The sequence below is a fragment of the Hemicordylus capensis genome, chromosome 2, assembly GCF_027244095.1.
Source record: "Hemicordylus capensis ecotype Gifberg chromosome 2, rHemCap1.1.pri, whole genome shotgun sequence".
NCBI lineage: Eukaryota > Metazoa > Chordata > Lepidosauria > Squamata > Cordylidae > Hemicordylus > Hemicordylus capensis.
In genome coordinates this window covers 240,741,552-240,754,552 of record NC_069658.1, presented here as the reverse complement: position 1 = coordinate 240,754,552, position 13,001 = coordinate 240,741,552, and the positions used below count along the sequence as shown (strand labels likewise).

The window sequence follows — 13,001 nt, the reverse complement described above, 5'->3', positions numbered from 1 at the left end:
CTGTGGACAAGAGGGTGCAACTGACAAATATGTTGGTGTTCAAAAAAGTCTGAAGGGGAAAATAATCTAAGGGGGGCAAAGCAAAACACGTCACTGCCCACATTAGCTAATGGGATGGAATGTTAATGACCTCAGACAGTTAAGGTTAACAGACAAGCAGATGGGTGGAGGTAATGGAATTCTGTGGCAAAAGTGGGAGGGCTTGAAGAAAAAAAGAGGGAAATGTATCATCTTAAAGAACACTCCTTCAAGACAGTCACAATCCTTTCTGTTTTTCAGGGGGAAAGGTGTGTAGCTATAGGGTACTTCCAATTTCAGAGGCAAGAGTCCCTCTGAATACAAGTTGCAGGGAAGCAACAGCAGGGAAGGGGTGGTGTCTTCATCTTCTGCTTTTGGGCTTCCCAGAGGCATCTGGTGTGGGCCACTGTGGGAAATGTAGACTCACCCAGCAGTTTCATGTAGATGTTAAAAACAAGCATTGGTGACAGAATGGAGCCCTGAGGGACTCCATATAGTAGCTCCCATTTAGAAGAGCAACTGTCACCAAGCAGCACCACCATTTGAAATTTGAGACATAGGAGTGGGACCACTGTAAAACAGTGCCTCCCGTCCACAAATCCCTCAGGCATAGGAACATAGGAAACTGCCATATACTGAGTCAGACCATTGGTCTATCTAGCTCAGTATTGTCTTCACAGACTGGCAGCAGCTTCTCCAAGGTTGCAGGCAGGAATCTCTCTCAGCCCTATCTTGTTGGTTCAATAAAAAATCTTGTCCTATTAATTTAAAAAAAAAAATCTTGTCCTATCTTGGAGAAGCCAGGGAGGGAACTTGAAACCTTCAGCTCTTCCCAGAGCGGCTTCATCCCCTGAGGAGAATATCTTGCAGTACTCACACTTCCAGTCTCCCATTCATATGTAACCAGGGCAGACCCTGCTTAGCTATGAGGACAAGTCATACTTGCTACCACAAGACCAGCAACCCAAAGGATACCATGGTCAATAGTATCGAAAGCCTCAGAGATCCAAAAGAACCAGCAGAGTCACACATCCTCCATCAATTCCCTGGCAAAGGTCATTTATCAGGCCATCCAAGGCCATCTCAACCCCATAGCCCACCCTAAGACAATTTGAAATGGGTCTAGATCATCAGTTTCCTCCAAGACCACTTGGAGCTGGTCAGTCACCACCCTCTCAAAAACTACTCTGGCATTTGGAAGGAGGCTGATTCCAACAGAAATTTCCTCTCCATGTTCACCCATTTCCTGATGTGTAATGCACTCTGGATGCAAATGGAAAGTTTTTGCCCCCCACCCCACCCCTCACCCCTGAGCATTTGTACACTCTCTCCTCAGTCTGGATTCTCTGCTGGTTATCAAATCTTGATTGATCAGAAAACCTCTAGCATAATTACTTCTATGCTTGCACTAGTGGTGGTGGTATAGTAGTAGTAGTAGTAGTAGTAGTAGTAGTAGTAGTAGTAGTAGTATTTATTTACGGTCAAAGACCAAACAACAAGAAATACAAAATACAAAGTACAAAGTATACAAATACAGAATACAGAATAAAACTTATACATAGAGTCTTTCCCCTTTGTACACTCTAGAGGCAATACAACAAAACCTTGCTACAGTATTGGAGACATAAGAGTCCCTGACTCAAAGTAACATATTTACTAATCATCTGATTGGTCTGTCAATTTAGACACTTTGGGCAAGATAAAGCATTGCCTGATCTCCTGATGTAATTTACAATGTGATAGAATATGAGCATTAGTTTCTGCTTCTCCTGAACCACAAATACACCGACGTTCCTCCAAAGGTAAGCGATGAAATCTCCCAGATAGTAATGCAGAGGGCAGAGCATGAAACCTGGTGTTTTCTGTCTAAAGGACTGTCCACATTCCAGAAATGAATCTGAATAAAGCTCCTTCCACAGCCTGAGCTTTAATTTGCCTTCTCACCATTGTGCACTCTCTGATGTCTAACAAAGTGTGTGTGCTTTCTGAAGTTCTTTCCGCACTCCAAGCATTGATGTGGCTTCTTACCTGCATGAGGAATGAAAAATGGTCTGTCTGGCATTCTGAATCATATGGATTTTATCCATGGTGGCTGAGAGGGGTCAAGGAAGCATCCATATTCACTTCTCAGGGGAAAGAGGCCATCCCATGCCTGGATTGCCCTGGAGAGGGCGCTGCCAGCTACTCGATGCCACCCAGAGATACAGAGTTTTTCTAGACAGCACTAGAATATGCTATAAATAAGCTCGCAAAGATCCTCCCACAGATTCCGGCTGCCTTTTCTTCTACGAATACAAATACGACAAATATTTATATACTGCTTTTCAACAAACGTTCCCAACGTGGTTTACAGAGATACAAATAAATAAAATGGCTCCCTGTCCCCAAAGGGCTCACAGTCTCAATCTCTTCTAGTACCTGGTCGATCTCTTCACATTGGAAGAAGGCTCCTAGTGTGATTTATGCTGCGTCTGCTGCTGTCCGGTTCCTGCTTCTCGTGATTAACTCACCCCTTTCCCAACATCTTTTCTGGCAAATTGAGTTAATCTCAAAAAGCAAGAAGTGGCCAGCAGGGGGCGCAGCGCACATCACACTTGGAGCCCTCTTCCAATGGGACCACCCCATCAGATCCCAGAAGACAGCAGGAATGTGCAGGTGGGGTTGAATTCTCTTTAAACTCTTGGCTTATAACATTGATTTGCAAGCTCTGTTTATACTGTGTTTTACTGCCATCTAGAAAACCTCAAAATCAGAGTCTGCCTTAAGAGCCCCTGCTCACAGCAGTGAAAAGCACTAGCCCTGATGTGTGGCCATAAGAACCTGGGAGAGTCCCAGGGCTAGTGGTGTGCATGGTCCGGATACCCCGTGGTTCGGCACTGGGGGGGGGAGTTTCTCATTAAGGGGGGGTGATACTTACCCCACCCCCACCGCTCTTCCCCCTCCGGCGCTGGCAGTTTCCAAAATGTTCTTGGGGCGGCAGTGTTCCTCCCTGCCGCCCCTGCCCCCGTCGTTGTCCTTGCTAGCGTTAAAGTAAACAGAGCTGGTGGCACACATGCGCCCTTTGCGGCACGCGTGCTTGTGCCCACCACTGGCGCGCGCGCACCACATACGTCAGTGTGATGTATGTGGCGCGCGCGCCAGCGGCAAGGACAAGCGCGCGTGCTGCAAAGGGCTCATGTGTGCCACCAGCTCTGTTTACTTTAACGCTAGCAAGGACAACGACGGGGGCAGGGGCGGCAGGGAGGAACGCTGCTGCCGCAGAAAATTTACAAAAAACCACAGCGCCAAAGGGGGAAGCGCCAAAGGGGGGGGTAAGTACTACCCCCCCTGCCCTTAAAGGTACAACCCCCCTCCGTGCCGAGCCGCCGGACCGGCTCGGATCTGGACTGGTTCGGAGGCCTCCAGCATGGCCTCCGAACCAGTTCAGGCACATCCCTACCCAGGGCTAGAATTATCCAAGCAAGCTCCCTTGGGGCCTGGGCTGGGTTCCTGAAGTACTCCCTAGTGGTCTGGAACCGAAGCCTACAAGAGCCTCTTCTACCCCACCATGCCCCCACCCACAACATCTTCACTTCCGTTCAGTACTGACTATAAACTCAGCAGGAGCAGAGGCAGGGCCGGATTAAGCTAGTGTGGGGCCTGTAGCATATGTTATGAAGGGGCCCCAAATTTAAAAAAATGCACATAAATATTGAAACATAAATTATTTACTTGCATAGTAAAGTAATTCAATCTTTTCATTTGCCTAGTGCGCCCCCACCAACCGCCCCATGCCTCCACTCAGCTGAGCCAGCCAGTCAACAAACTTTGCAAAACACCCCCCCCCACACACACACACACACTTTTGTGACTCCTGACCATGGGTTCTCCTTTGGAGTTATTTTCACAAAGAGAAAGGGGGTGGGGTTGTTGAATGTTTAAATTAAAAGGTTCTCAGGAATTCTGTACTTTGAGAAATCTGAACCTATTAGCAATTTTGGCACACAACAGTGGATGTTTGATTCCAATGTGTGCAGAACATATTGGATCCCAGCAGCCATCACATTAAAAGGGCCATTTGACAATATTAAGAATATATGTTTAACCTCTTGTGCAAGCCTGACAGGAAAGCAGATGTATATTTAAAATAGTTGATGCATTGCAAATGAATGTGATTATGATGAGCAACTTCCATGAAAACAGAATGTGATTATGATGAGCAACTTCCATGAAAACAGAAGTATCCAAAAGACAATCTTTTGGCAGGAGGTACAGCCTCTTTCAATCTAAATTACACTAACATGCTTAATACTAAAAGGAGGAAATGCACAAATCATTCAGTGCAACCCTAAGCATGTTTACTCAGAAGTAAGTCCCACTGAACTCAATGAGCCTTACTCTCTAGTAAGTGTGTTTAGGTTTGCAGCCTCCGTTTATCTTTGGACAATTTCAATGGGCATCCCAATGTAAAGCTAATGAAGTTGGCAGCAGTAGTTATTCAGTTCTAGAGGAGAGAAAAGGAGCTCACCTTAAATTTGGCAGTTCCTTGAAAAGCAATGATCACAAATTCCCTCCCAACAGCACTAGATACTAAAGGAGGATATAAGTGACCTTACCTAACAAGTCCATAATATAATCTCCCTTCAAGCTCCCCTCAATTGATCCACTAAACTTTGAGACTTCTCTTGCCGTGCATCTGGGTTACTTCCGGCTTTCTTTTTCCTCTTAAAGGTACACATTCTCATTGTTTATCTTTACCCTCTTCCAGTCAGTCAGAAAACGCTGGCAACATTCAACTAGCATTTTCTTTAGCTTCCTAGTTAGTTGTTTTTTAATCTAAACTGCTTTTATTTCTTTTACTCTCTCTGTGTATGTTTTTAAAAACTTTTACAGTTTAAACAAATAAGAACCAACTCCCTGGCGATTAAGTTATCTTTGAGACCCCTTTGCAAGCTATCTGTTCCTATTGTTGTTCTTACTACTCCCCTCCCGTGCTGCTTAACATAATAGATAACCCAATCAACAACATGGTGCCAGGAAGACCTTGCTTAAACGCCCTCCAGCGAGGTGAGCAATGCCGGAGATGAAAATGGGCAGCAGCAGGCAATGAGGATAGTCAGCAGAGAGCACCAAATAGAGAGCAGAAAGAAGGGGCAGACATTCAAGCCAGGCGTGCGGGGCCCTAGAAAATGCGGGGCCCGTAGCAAATGCTACATTTGCTACTATGTTAATCTGGCCCTGAGCAGAGGAGGCATGTCAAACGCCCAAAGGCTGACCTTTGAAGGTTTCCATTCTCCAGGCAGGGAGGGGAAGACCAGGAGAGAAAGCGTGGACTCAGAGGTACTTAAAGGATCCTGCCAAATACAGACGTAACAGGAAACTGGAAGTCTCTTCACTTCCGGTTTCCTAACCTGCACATCCAAATTCAGGGAAATGGAGTTTGCGGGGGAAAGCAAACTGCGGTTTCCCTCCCTGAACTCCATTTCTGCAGTGCCAGCATTACATCCAAATGCTGGCCCCACAGTTTCAGCCCTACAGAACTGGAGTTGAGGGAGGATGCTCTTCCCTCACTCTGGCTCGATTGGCTATGCGGGCTGTCCTTCTGTCAAGAAGGAAGCCCACGTAGCCATCTCCCCGCCTCTTTGCAGTCTTGTTGACTGCAGAGAGGCAGCTCTCCCCAAAGTCCAAATGCAGACGGGAGAGCGGTGGCACAGAACCACGGATCCACTGGATCCACGGTTCCGCGTTATGTCTGAAGGGGGCCTCATTCTGCCTCTGACTGGTGTGGAGTCAAATTCTTCCCTTCTCCCTCCTCCTGCGGATGGCCCTTTGCCTCCTGGGCAAGCAGGACAGAATGTCGTTCAGAATTTACTCACTGATATGCAGGAGGAGGACCTGGGTCACCATCAGAACAGAAGCCGTGGCCAACAACTTGAAGCCCACATCGGTGTATGCTGCCATGGATGTTAAGGGAGAAATAGGAGAAAAGGGGAAAATATGAGAAAGGAACTTTAAGAACAATTCCCCCTTATTACAGGGGAAGGCTTTATGCATCTGAAAGACAAGGAGCTCTGGCTAAGTGAGAGGCAGAGATTAACTGAAGAAACACACACCTTCTCCTCCCAAGGGACACAAGCTGAGGGGAAAGGTCCACCTAAACTGTCTCATGGGGTTCTTGTGGGAATCAACATGGGATCATCATCATTGATGCTGGCCAATCCTCTTGGAGAGAGGGTGTGGATGATGACCTCCAAGAACCCTTCCAACTTTAACATTCTACAATTTTATGAACAATTAGAAGGCCATGCCTTTAAAGAGGGACACGTGAAATGAGACCCATTTGACACTGAATTATATGGATTTGGTCCATGATGCTTGGGGAAATGGGCAGGACACCAAAGCCATTGATGCCTGGGTTGTGTGGGGTGGCTCCCTGCAAAAGAAGCCCATGAATCTCAGTCTGTCACGTAAGGAACAATCCCTGCCCCCCACATCAAAGACATTCACTGCTTTTTTACCTCTGTATAGACTGAAGGCCCAAACCATCACAGGGAAAGCACCCACAGTGTCAAAGGGCAGATTCTCATTGAGTTCTTGATTCAGAGTTGCTGAAATGGGACGGAAAGCAAAAGGACTGAATGAAACCCTAGAATAGTCTCCCCCTGCAACGGGGAGGATTTTATGGGTCTGAGGGAAATGGGAAACCCATAGTCAATCAGGAGAGGTGAGTTGGCCTGAAGAGAGACACAAGCTCACCATGACCAGTTGAAGCAAACGTCCCAAGTAGAAAGGTTTTGATCTGCCGGTTCTGGATGGGGTCACACTTCCCCAGAAGAAACAGGTACTCAGTCTGGGGGTACTTCTGGATTCAAAACTCTCCCTGGTCTGGTGTCCCAGGTTGAGGTGGTGGCCAGAGGTGCTTTTTATCAGCTTCAGCTTATACACCTGCTGCATCCATTTCTTGACATAAACAACCTCATAAAACTGGTACATATATGCTGGTAACCTCCAGACTTGACTACTGCAATGCAGAATGCAGCAGCCAGGTTGGTCTCTGGGTCATCTTGGAGAGACCATATTATTCCTATACTAAAAGTGCTACCCTGGCTACCGATAAGTTTCTGAGCAAAATACAAGGTGCTGGTTGTAACCTATGCAGCCCTAAACAGCATAAGCCCTGGGTATTTAAGAGAACATCTTCTTTGCCATGAGCCCCACCACCTATTGAGATCATCTGAAGAGGTTCATCTGCAGTTGCCACCAGTTCGTCTGTTGCTGCTCCGAGACGTTGGAATGCGCTTCCTGCTGAAATAAGAGCCTCCCCATCTCTGACAATGTTTTAAAAGGCACATTTGTCCACCTAGGCTTTTAATTAGACTTAGAGTTTTTAACATTGTGTTAAATTGTAAAGTATTTTAATCTTTTAACATTTTAATGTGTACGGCTTTTTTATTTTATTTTATTCAACTCAGAGACATAAGTTTTGGGAGGTATATAAATAAGGAAGGAAGGAAGGACTGCCTGTGAAGAAAGAGCCATTCGAGGGGATCAGGCTGTCTAGTCAAAGTGTCAATTTATTTAATCCTTTATATTTATTGTATTTTTACGTTGATATGCTGCTCTTCCTCCAAGGAGCCCATAGCAGTGTACATGGTTTATCCTCACAACAATCCTGTGAGATGAATGACTGGCCAGAAGAGTCACCCTGTGAGTTTTATGACTGAAGGATTTGAACTCAGGTCCCCTGGTCCTAGTTCAGCACTCTCACCACTGCACACCTTGCCACACTTGTGTGGAAGCAAAGAGCCTTTAACCATCACTGACTGCTCCACCTAAGAAAGGAAACTGGGAGTTTCCAGGAAGAGTGTCCAGCTCTGCTGAGTGTGAGATAACCCTCTACCCATCCACCCCACAGGATTTCTCTATTCACACTTCTGTTGGAAATGGAATTCTCCTCCCCTCCTCCCAGGTTCCCCCAAAATGTGCACGACCCTGAGCTCCTTGGAAGAAGGGCAGGATGGAAAATAAATGAAATTGGTAAAAGAGGTAGTGGTGGCCTATATAGGCATTAGGCAGGTGGGGCCATGACCTGTACTGTTATGTGGGTCAGAAACAACATCAGTGCAGCTGTGCAAGAGTATTCCTGTGCAACTGCTGAAGCATTGCACAAACAGTTGTTGAGTTAACGCATCCTTTTAATTCCAAAGGGGCTACTTTGAGTAATTTTCCTCAGTATGTCAGCCTGTCTACAATGGCCACAACATCAGGTTCATGGGCCATCTAAAAAGCACACCTTTGCCCAATTTCATTTTCCATGGCATTGCGCCCTCCCAACAAGGACCTCGTGATTCGTTCCCAGGCCTGCCAATTCCTGGGGAACAAGCATCCTGGGAGGGCCCACAGCCACCTGGCTGCTTGATCTTTTCATGCTGCATGCGCTGACTTCTTTGTTTTTTGTTTTTTTATTTGCTCTTGTTACCTTCCAGTGTGGGCCTTTTTGACTGAAAAGTGGCCTATAAATTGAAAAAACGAATATGCTGTCTCTGAGCAACTTGGAGCAAGGCCAGAATGTAAACAACAATTTTATGGAGGAGGAGGAGGAGGAGGAGGATCATTGGCTGAATCCAGACTAAATTACTCTTGAGTAGTCCTATTGATATTAAGTAGTCCTTTAGAATAACTCTTGAGGAGCAGACTGAGTAACTTAGTCTGGATGTCAGCCACGATTGGTAGCAGTTGTTACAGAGGTGCTGAAACAAGGCCAGGTTTGGGATTCTGAATCATATGGATTTTTGTCCATGATGGAGGGGGTGGAGAGTACCCAAATTTACTCCTTCTTGGAAAGAGAATCCCTCATGGCTGGATTGTTGGTTGCAGGGGGCCCTGTCAGGAAGCCTATGCCACGGATACACTGTCAGTCAGAAGCTACTATATGGGGCATCCAAAGGATTCCCGCCCCCCCCAGGTGGGGGAGTATATACATACAAATGTACACATTAGATATGTTAATAGACTCTAAATGCATAAAAGGCTATGAATCCAGGGGAGTAACTGTTCCCTTGCTCCCCTGTGGACGCCCACATCTACTATTCATGACTAATACTACAGAGCCCCTGGTGGCGCAGTGGTAAAACTGCCGCCCTGTAACCAGAAGGTTACAAGTTCGATCCTGACCAGGGGCTCAAGGTTGACTCAGCCTTCCATCCTTCCGAGGTCGGTAAAATGAGTACCCAGAATGTTGGGGGGCAATATGCTAAATCATTGTAAACTGCTTAGAGAGCTTCCAGCTATAGAGCAGTATATAAATGTAAGTGCTATTGCTATTGCTATTGCTAATATAAAAAATATTCACACTTTACTTACAGAATGCAGAGCGGATCATTCGGACACCAGACATAATTGATTGCTGAAGAGCTTGATGGATCTTCACAATGGTTGCTGAAAAGTGAAATGGAGGTGGTGGTGGTGGCGGAAGCTAAATGACTGAACAAAATAATACAATAATCTCCCCCGTGTGTGTGTGTGTAGAAGTAACTTGTACGTTTTCGAATGGTGAGGAAACCTATAGACTTATTCAAACTAATTTAGCAAGAGGGCCGGCTTACCCAGGGGCATACACTTGCCATTACCCTGTCAGACAGGTTCTATGAGACAGCCCAGGGACAGGGCCTTTTCAGTTATGGCCCCTTGGCTTTGGAATTCCTCCTGGAGGAGCTTCACTAGGCTCTCTCTCTTAGGATTTGTAAGGAGAGTTTTCAAGAGTTATTTAGATAGAGACTGTTTACCTGCAGTCAGGTGAGCCACTTCGAAGAATGGTGGGATGGTGTGACAGAAAAATAATATGGTTGTGAGTTTGGGGTAGTTAGTTGGCTGGCTATTCTTTTGTCAGTTAAGCACTACATGGAGGGCCAGGAAGCTTGGAGAATATTTTGCTACTGGCTCTAAGTCAAGCTTATGAAACCTCAGCCCTCCAGCCAACAGTTCGGGGTTATGGGAACTGTAATCTAACATATGCAGGAAAGCTGAAGTTCATCTTAGATGGCTCCCATCCTATAAAGGTCACTAGAGAGGCATGTGACAAAGGCACACATTTCCCACCATCTGGTAGAGACTCAGGGGAAGGTATTGTTAGCACTAGGACCCTGGCAGCATCAGGTCTCAGATGCAATGTCTCATAGTGACCACTAGTGGTGGTGGAGATTTTAGGCTCATGAATAAAAGTGCTGGACTCTTCCCCTCTTTGTTCTCCCAGTGTTGGTCTCCATTTGTCTCTCCAGAGATGGCTGGTTTTTTTTGGGTCTCTCTCTTCAGCCATGAGCTACAGCTGATATTAAGCTGCAGGCTTTTTCACATTTGTTTGTAACCTTTTCTTTAAATACATCCTTGTAGTTCTTCAATACTAAAGAACTGCCTCAAGACCTCTTGCTTTGCTGCTTTCTCACCAAATTGGTTTTGCTTTGCTTTTTGGGGACTGAACTGTCATTCTTCCCCTTCAGGTATAGGATGACCTCATTCCTGTTCCCACCTCCTCTGCAAGGTGGTGTGCGTGCGCGCGTGTGTGCGAAGCCAGAGTGAAAAGGACAGGCAACTGAAGCAAGGTAGCTACAGGGGAGAGACTCGCTGATGGCTTTTTAGAGAGGACTTGGAATACAGCAGACGAGACCGGAAGCCATAGGATTACAGAATACAGAGTGTAACCCATTGCTGACTTCTGCACGGATCTGTGACCTCCTGTCTGCATCCAACCTGGGGTGGCACTTCCATCAGGCCAGGTGAAGGGCTTGCTTCAAATGGGGGCATAAGGAGGAGACAGCAAGGACAGCAGGAGACAGCAAGGACCAGCCGCACACCACCACAGGCACCACCCCATGGGCCTCCTCCCGGCTGTCCACTGCCACTGCCCTTCCTCACCCCACTGAGGCATGCTGTTCATTTCCCCTCCCTGCCCACTGGGGCATGCCTCTGCTCTCCCCTCCCCTACATGCAAGCGAGGGACGCCCCTGCCACCATCATCCGCCTCAGTTGCACGGTCTGGGAATACTGAGCACCCACCTGCTGGCAGGAGGGGATATCGTCCTTCACGTCTCTGATTGCCCTGTATATTTGTGTAAATCAGCCAAATATTACCAAGACACACAGTTAGTCTGCAGTGGCTCTGTTTCCAAAGGAAATCCGAATCTAGGAGGCTGTGGGCCCCTGGAACTCCTCACCACTTAAGGAATTACATAGAACCTAGGAAGCTGCCTTATACCAAGTCAGACCATTGGTCTATCCAGCTCAGTATTGTCTGCACAGACTGGCAGCAGCTTCTCCAAGGCTGCAGGCAGGCAGCAATCTCTCTCAGCCCTATCCTGAAGATGCCAGGGAGGGAACTTGGAACCTTCTGCATGCAGGCATGCAGATGCTCTGCCCAGAGCAGCCCCACCCCCTGAGGGGACTATCTTACAGTGCTGGCATTTGTAGTCTCCCATTCAAATGCAATGGCAGGGCAGACCCTGCTTATCAAAGGGGACAATTCATGCTTGCTACCACCAGACCAGCTCTCTTGGAGACAGCATAACAATATTGTTAAAAGAGGTGTATACAAACAAAGCTCATTTTGCCCTCTGAATTGTGTGGATGTTTGCAGAAGTGCACCTAGGTAATTTTGGAGCCTGGACCTAAAGACCTTTGGAGGCCCCCTTCCCATGCAAATTAAGCGTCAACATGCTGTGCCAGGCGACCACACCACGCTCCACAGACTAAGGAGGATTTGGGGGCCCCCAGGGGCTGTGGAGGCCCTGGACTTTGGCCCCGAAGTCCAGGGGTAAGAGCACCTCTGTACGTTTGTCTGTGATGGCTGGGGCAAAGCACCCAGACTCACTCCTTGCTGGAGAGAGATCTCCTCTCATGCCTGTATTGCTTATGAGAAGGGGAGGAGGGGTGGCCCAGGATAACATGGTCCTTGAGGCAAGGTGTGTTGGGGGTTGTAATTTTTATCCCCCAGTTAATTAGCAGAGCACTAAAGAATCTACCCACTCCAGTTACAGAGTAGTTGCAGCTATTTAGAGAAGACACATGGAGATTCTTGTAGGATTAAAATACTAAGTAGATTTATTGGTGAAGTACACTTTGGATAGGAAAGACCGAGTCCTAATCTATAGAACTACATAGAGCCAGTGTGGTCTAGTGGTTAGAGTGTTGGACCAGGACCAGGGAGACCTGAGAGTGGGATATACATGTAATAAACAAACAAACAAATGAACAAATAATAGGTAGGGAGAGCGAGAGATGTTTCCATCTGCTCTCTAAGAGGAAAGGAAGGGATTCTTGACTCATCACAGGAAATGCCTGAGAAGGAGTCAGATCAGGGGTCATAGAGCAGAGACAGATAGGAAGAGCTAGGGAGACCCTCACTCACTATCTCTACTCCCAATGCCCCTAGTAGTCATATTTTGGTGCAAAAGGTCAATGCAACTGGAAGTCCAGCTCCAACAAAGTGGCAGATGCTGCCTTGTTTCCTCAACCCTCTGGTGGGGCCAGCCTCCTCTCAAAAAACGGACCTTGCAAATTTTGAAAGTGGCACACGGGGGTGGGGGAAGGAGGTTGTAATGTTGTTACCATATTTACCCAAATAGAAGGTGACTCTGAATGTAAGATGATGCCTTAGAATATAGAGGTTAGATTACCCATAAGAAAGAGGACTCCAAATCTAACACACACACACACCATATTTATCAGGAAAGAACTGGGTAAAAACCTTTTCTTAGATGCAGATAAATATGGTAGCAGTTCCCTCTTCCCTCCTCGTCCTTCTTGCAAACTAAGCAAGGAGTGTGAGAAGAAATGCAAGGGTCAGATCAATCCCAAAGTGCTGCACCACTGGCAGCAGCAGTCAGGGACATCTTGCCACCCTGGTGCTCCAATAGTCTGCCACCTGAGGTGACAGCCTCACCTTGCCTCATGAAAGGACTGCCCCTGGGCAGGGAGAACGCTGACAGGAAACCCTGTACCATGGTAACATC

The 13,001-nt window shown here is 46.9% G+C and overlaps 1 protein-coding gene across 4 annotated transcripts in view; it reads right to left on the bottom strand.

Annotated features, from left to right (window-relative positions):
- Window positions 1–1,474: 1,474 nt before the first annotated feature.
- LOC128347548 (uncharacterized) overlaps window positions 1,475–13,001 on the bottom strand; it is a 42,784-nt gene continuing 31,257 nt past the window's right edge. For all 4 annotated transcript variants that reach the window (XM_053302500.1, XM_053302501.1, XM_053302499.1 and 1 more), the window contains exons 6-9: window positions 9,361–9,435; window positions 6,516–6,605; window positions 5,874–5,951; window positions 1,475–2,046 (exon numbers count right to left, since the gene is read on the bottom strand). In XM_053302500.1, the coding sequence (XP_053158475.1) occupies window positions 1,946–2,046; window positions 5,874–5,951; window positions 6,516–6,605; window positions 9,361–9,435 (344 nt within the window). In that variant the 3' untranslated portion in view covers window positions 1,475–1,945. The remainder of the gene's footprint in view (window positions 2,047–5,873; window positions 5,952–6,515; window positions 6,606–9,360; window positions 9,436–13,001) is intronic.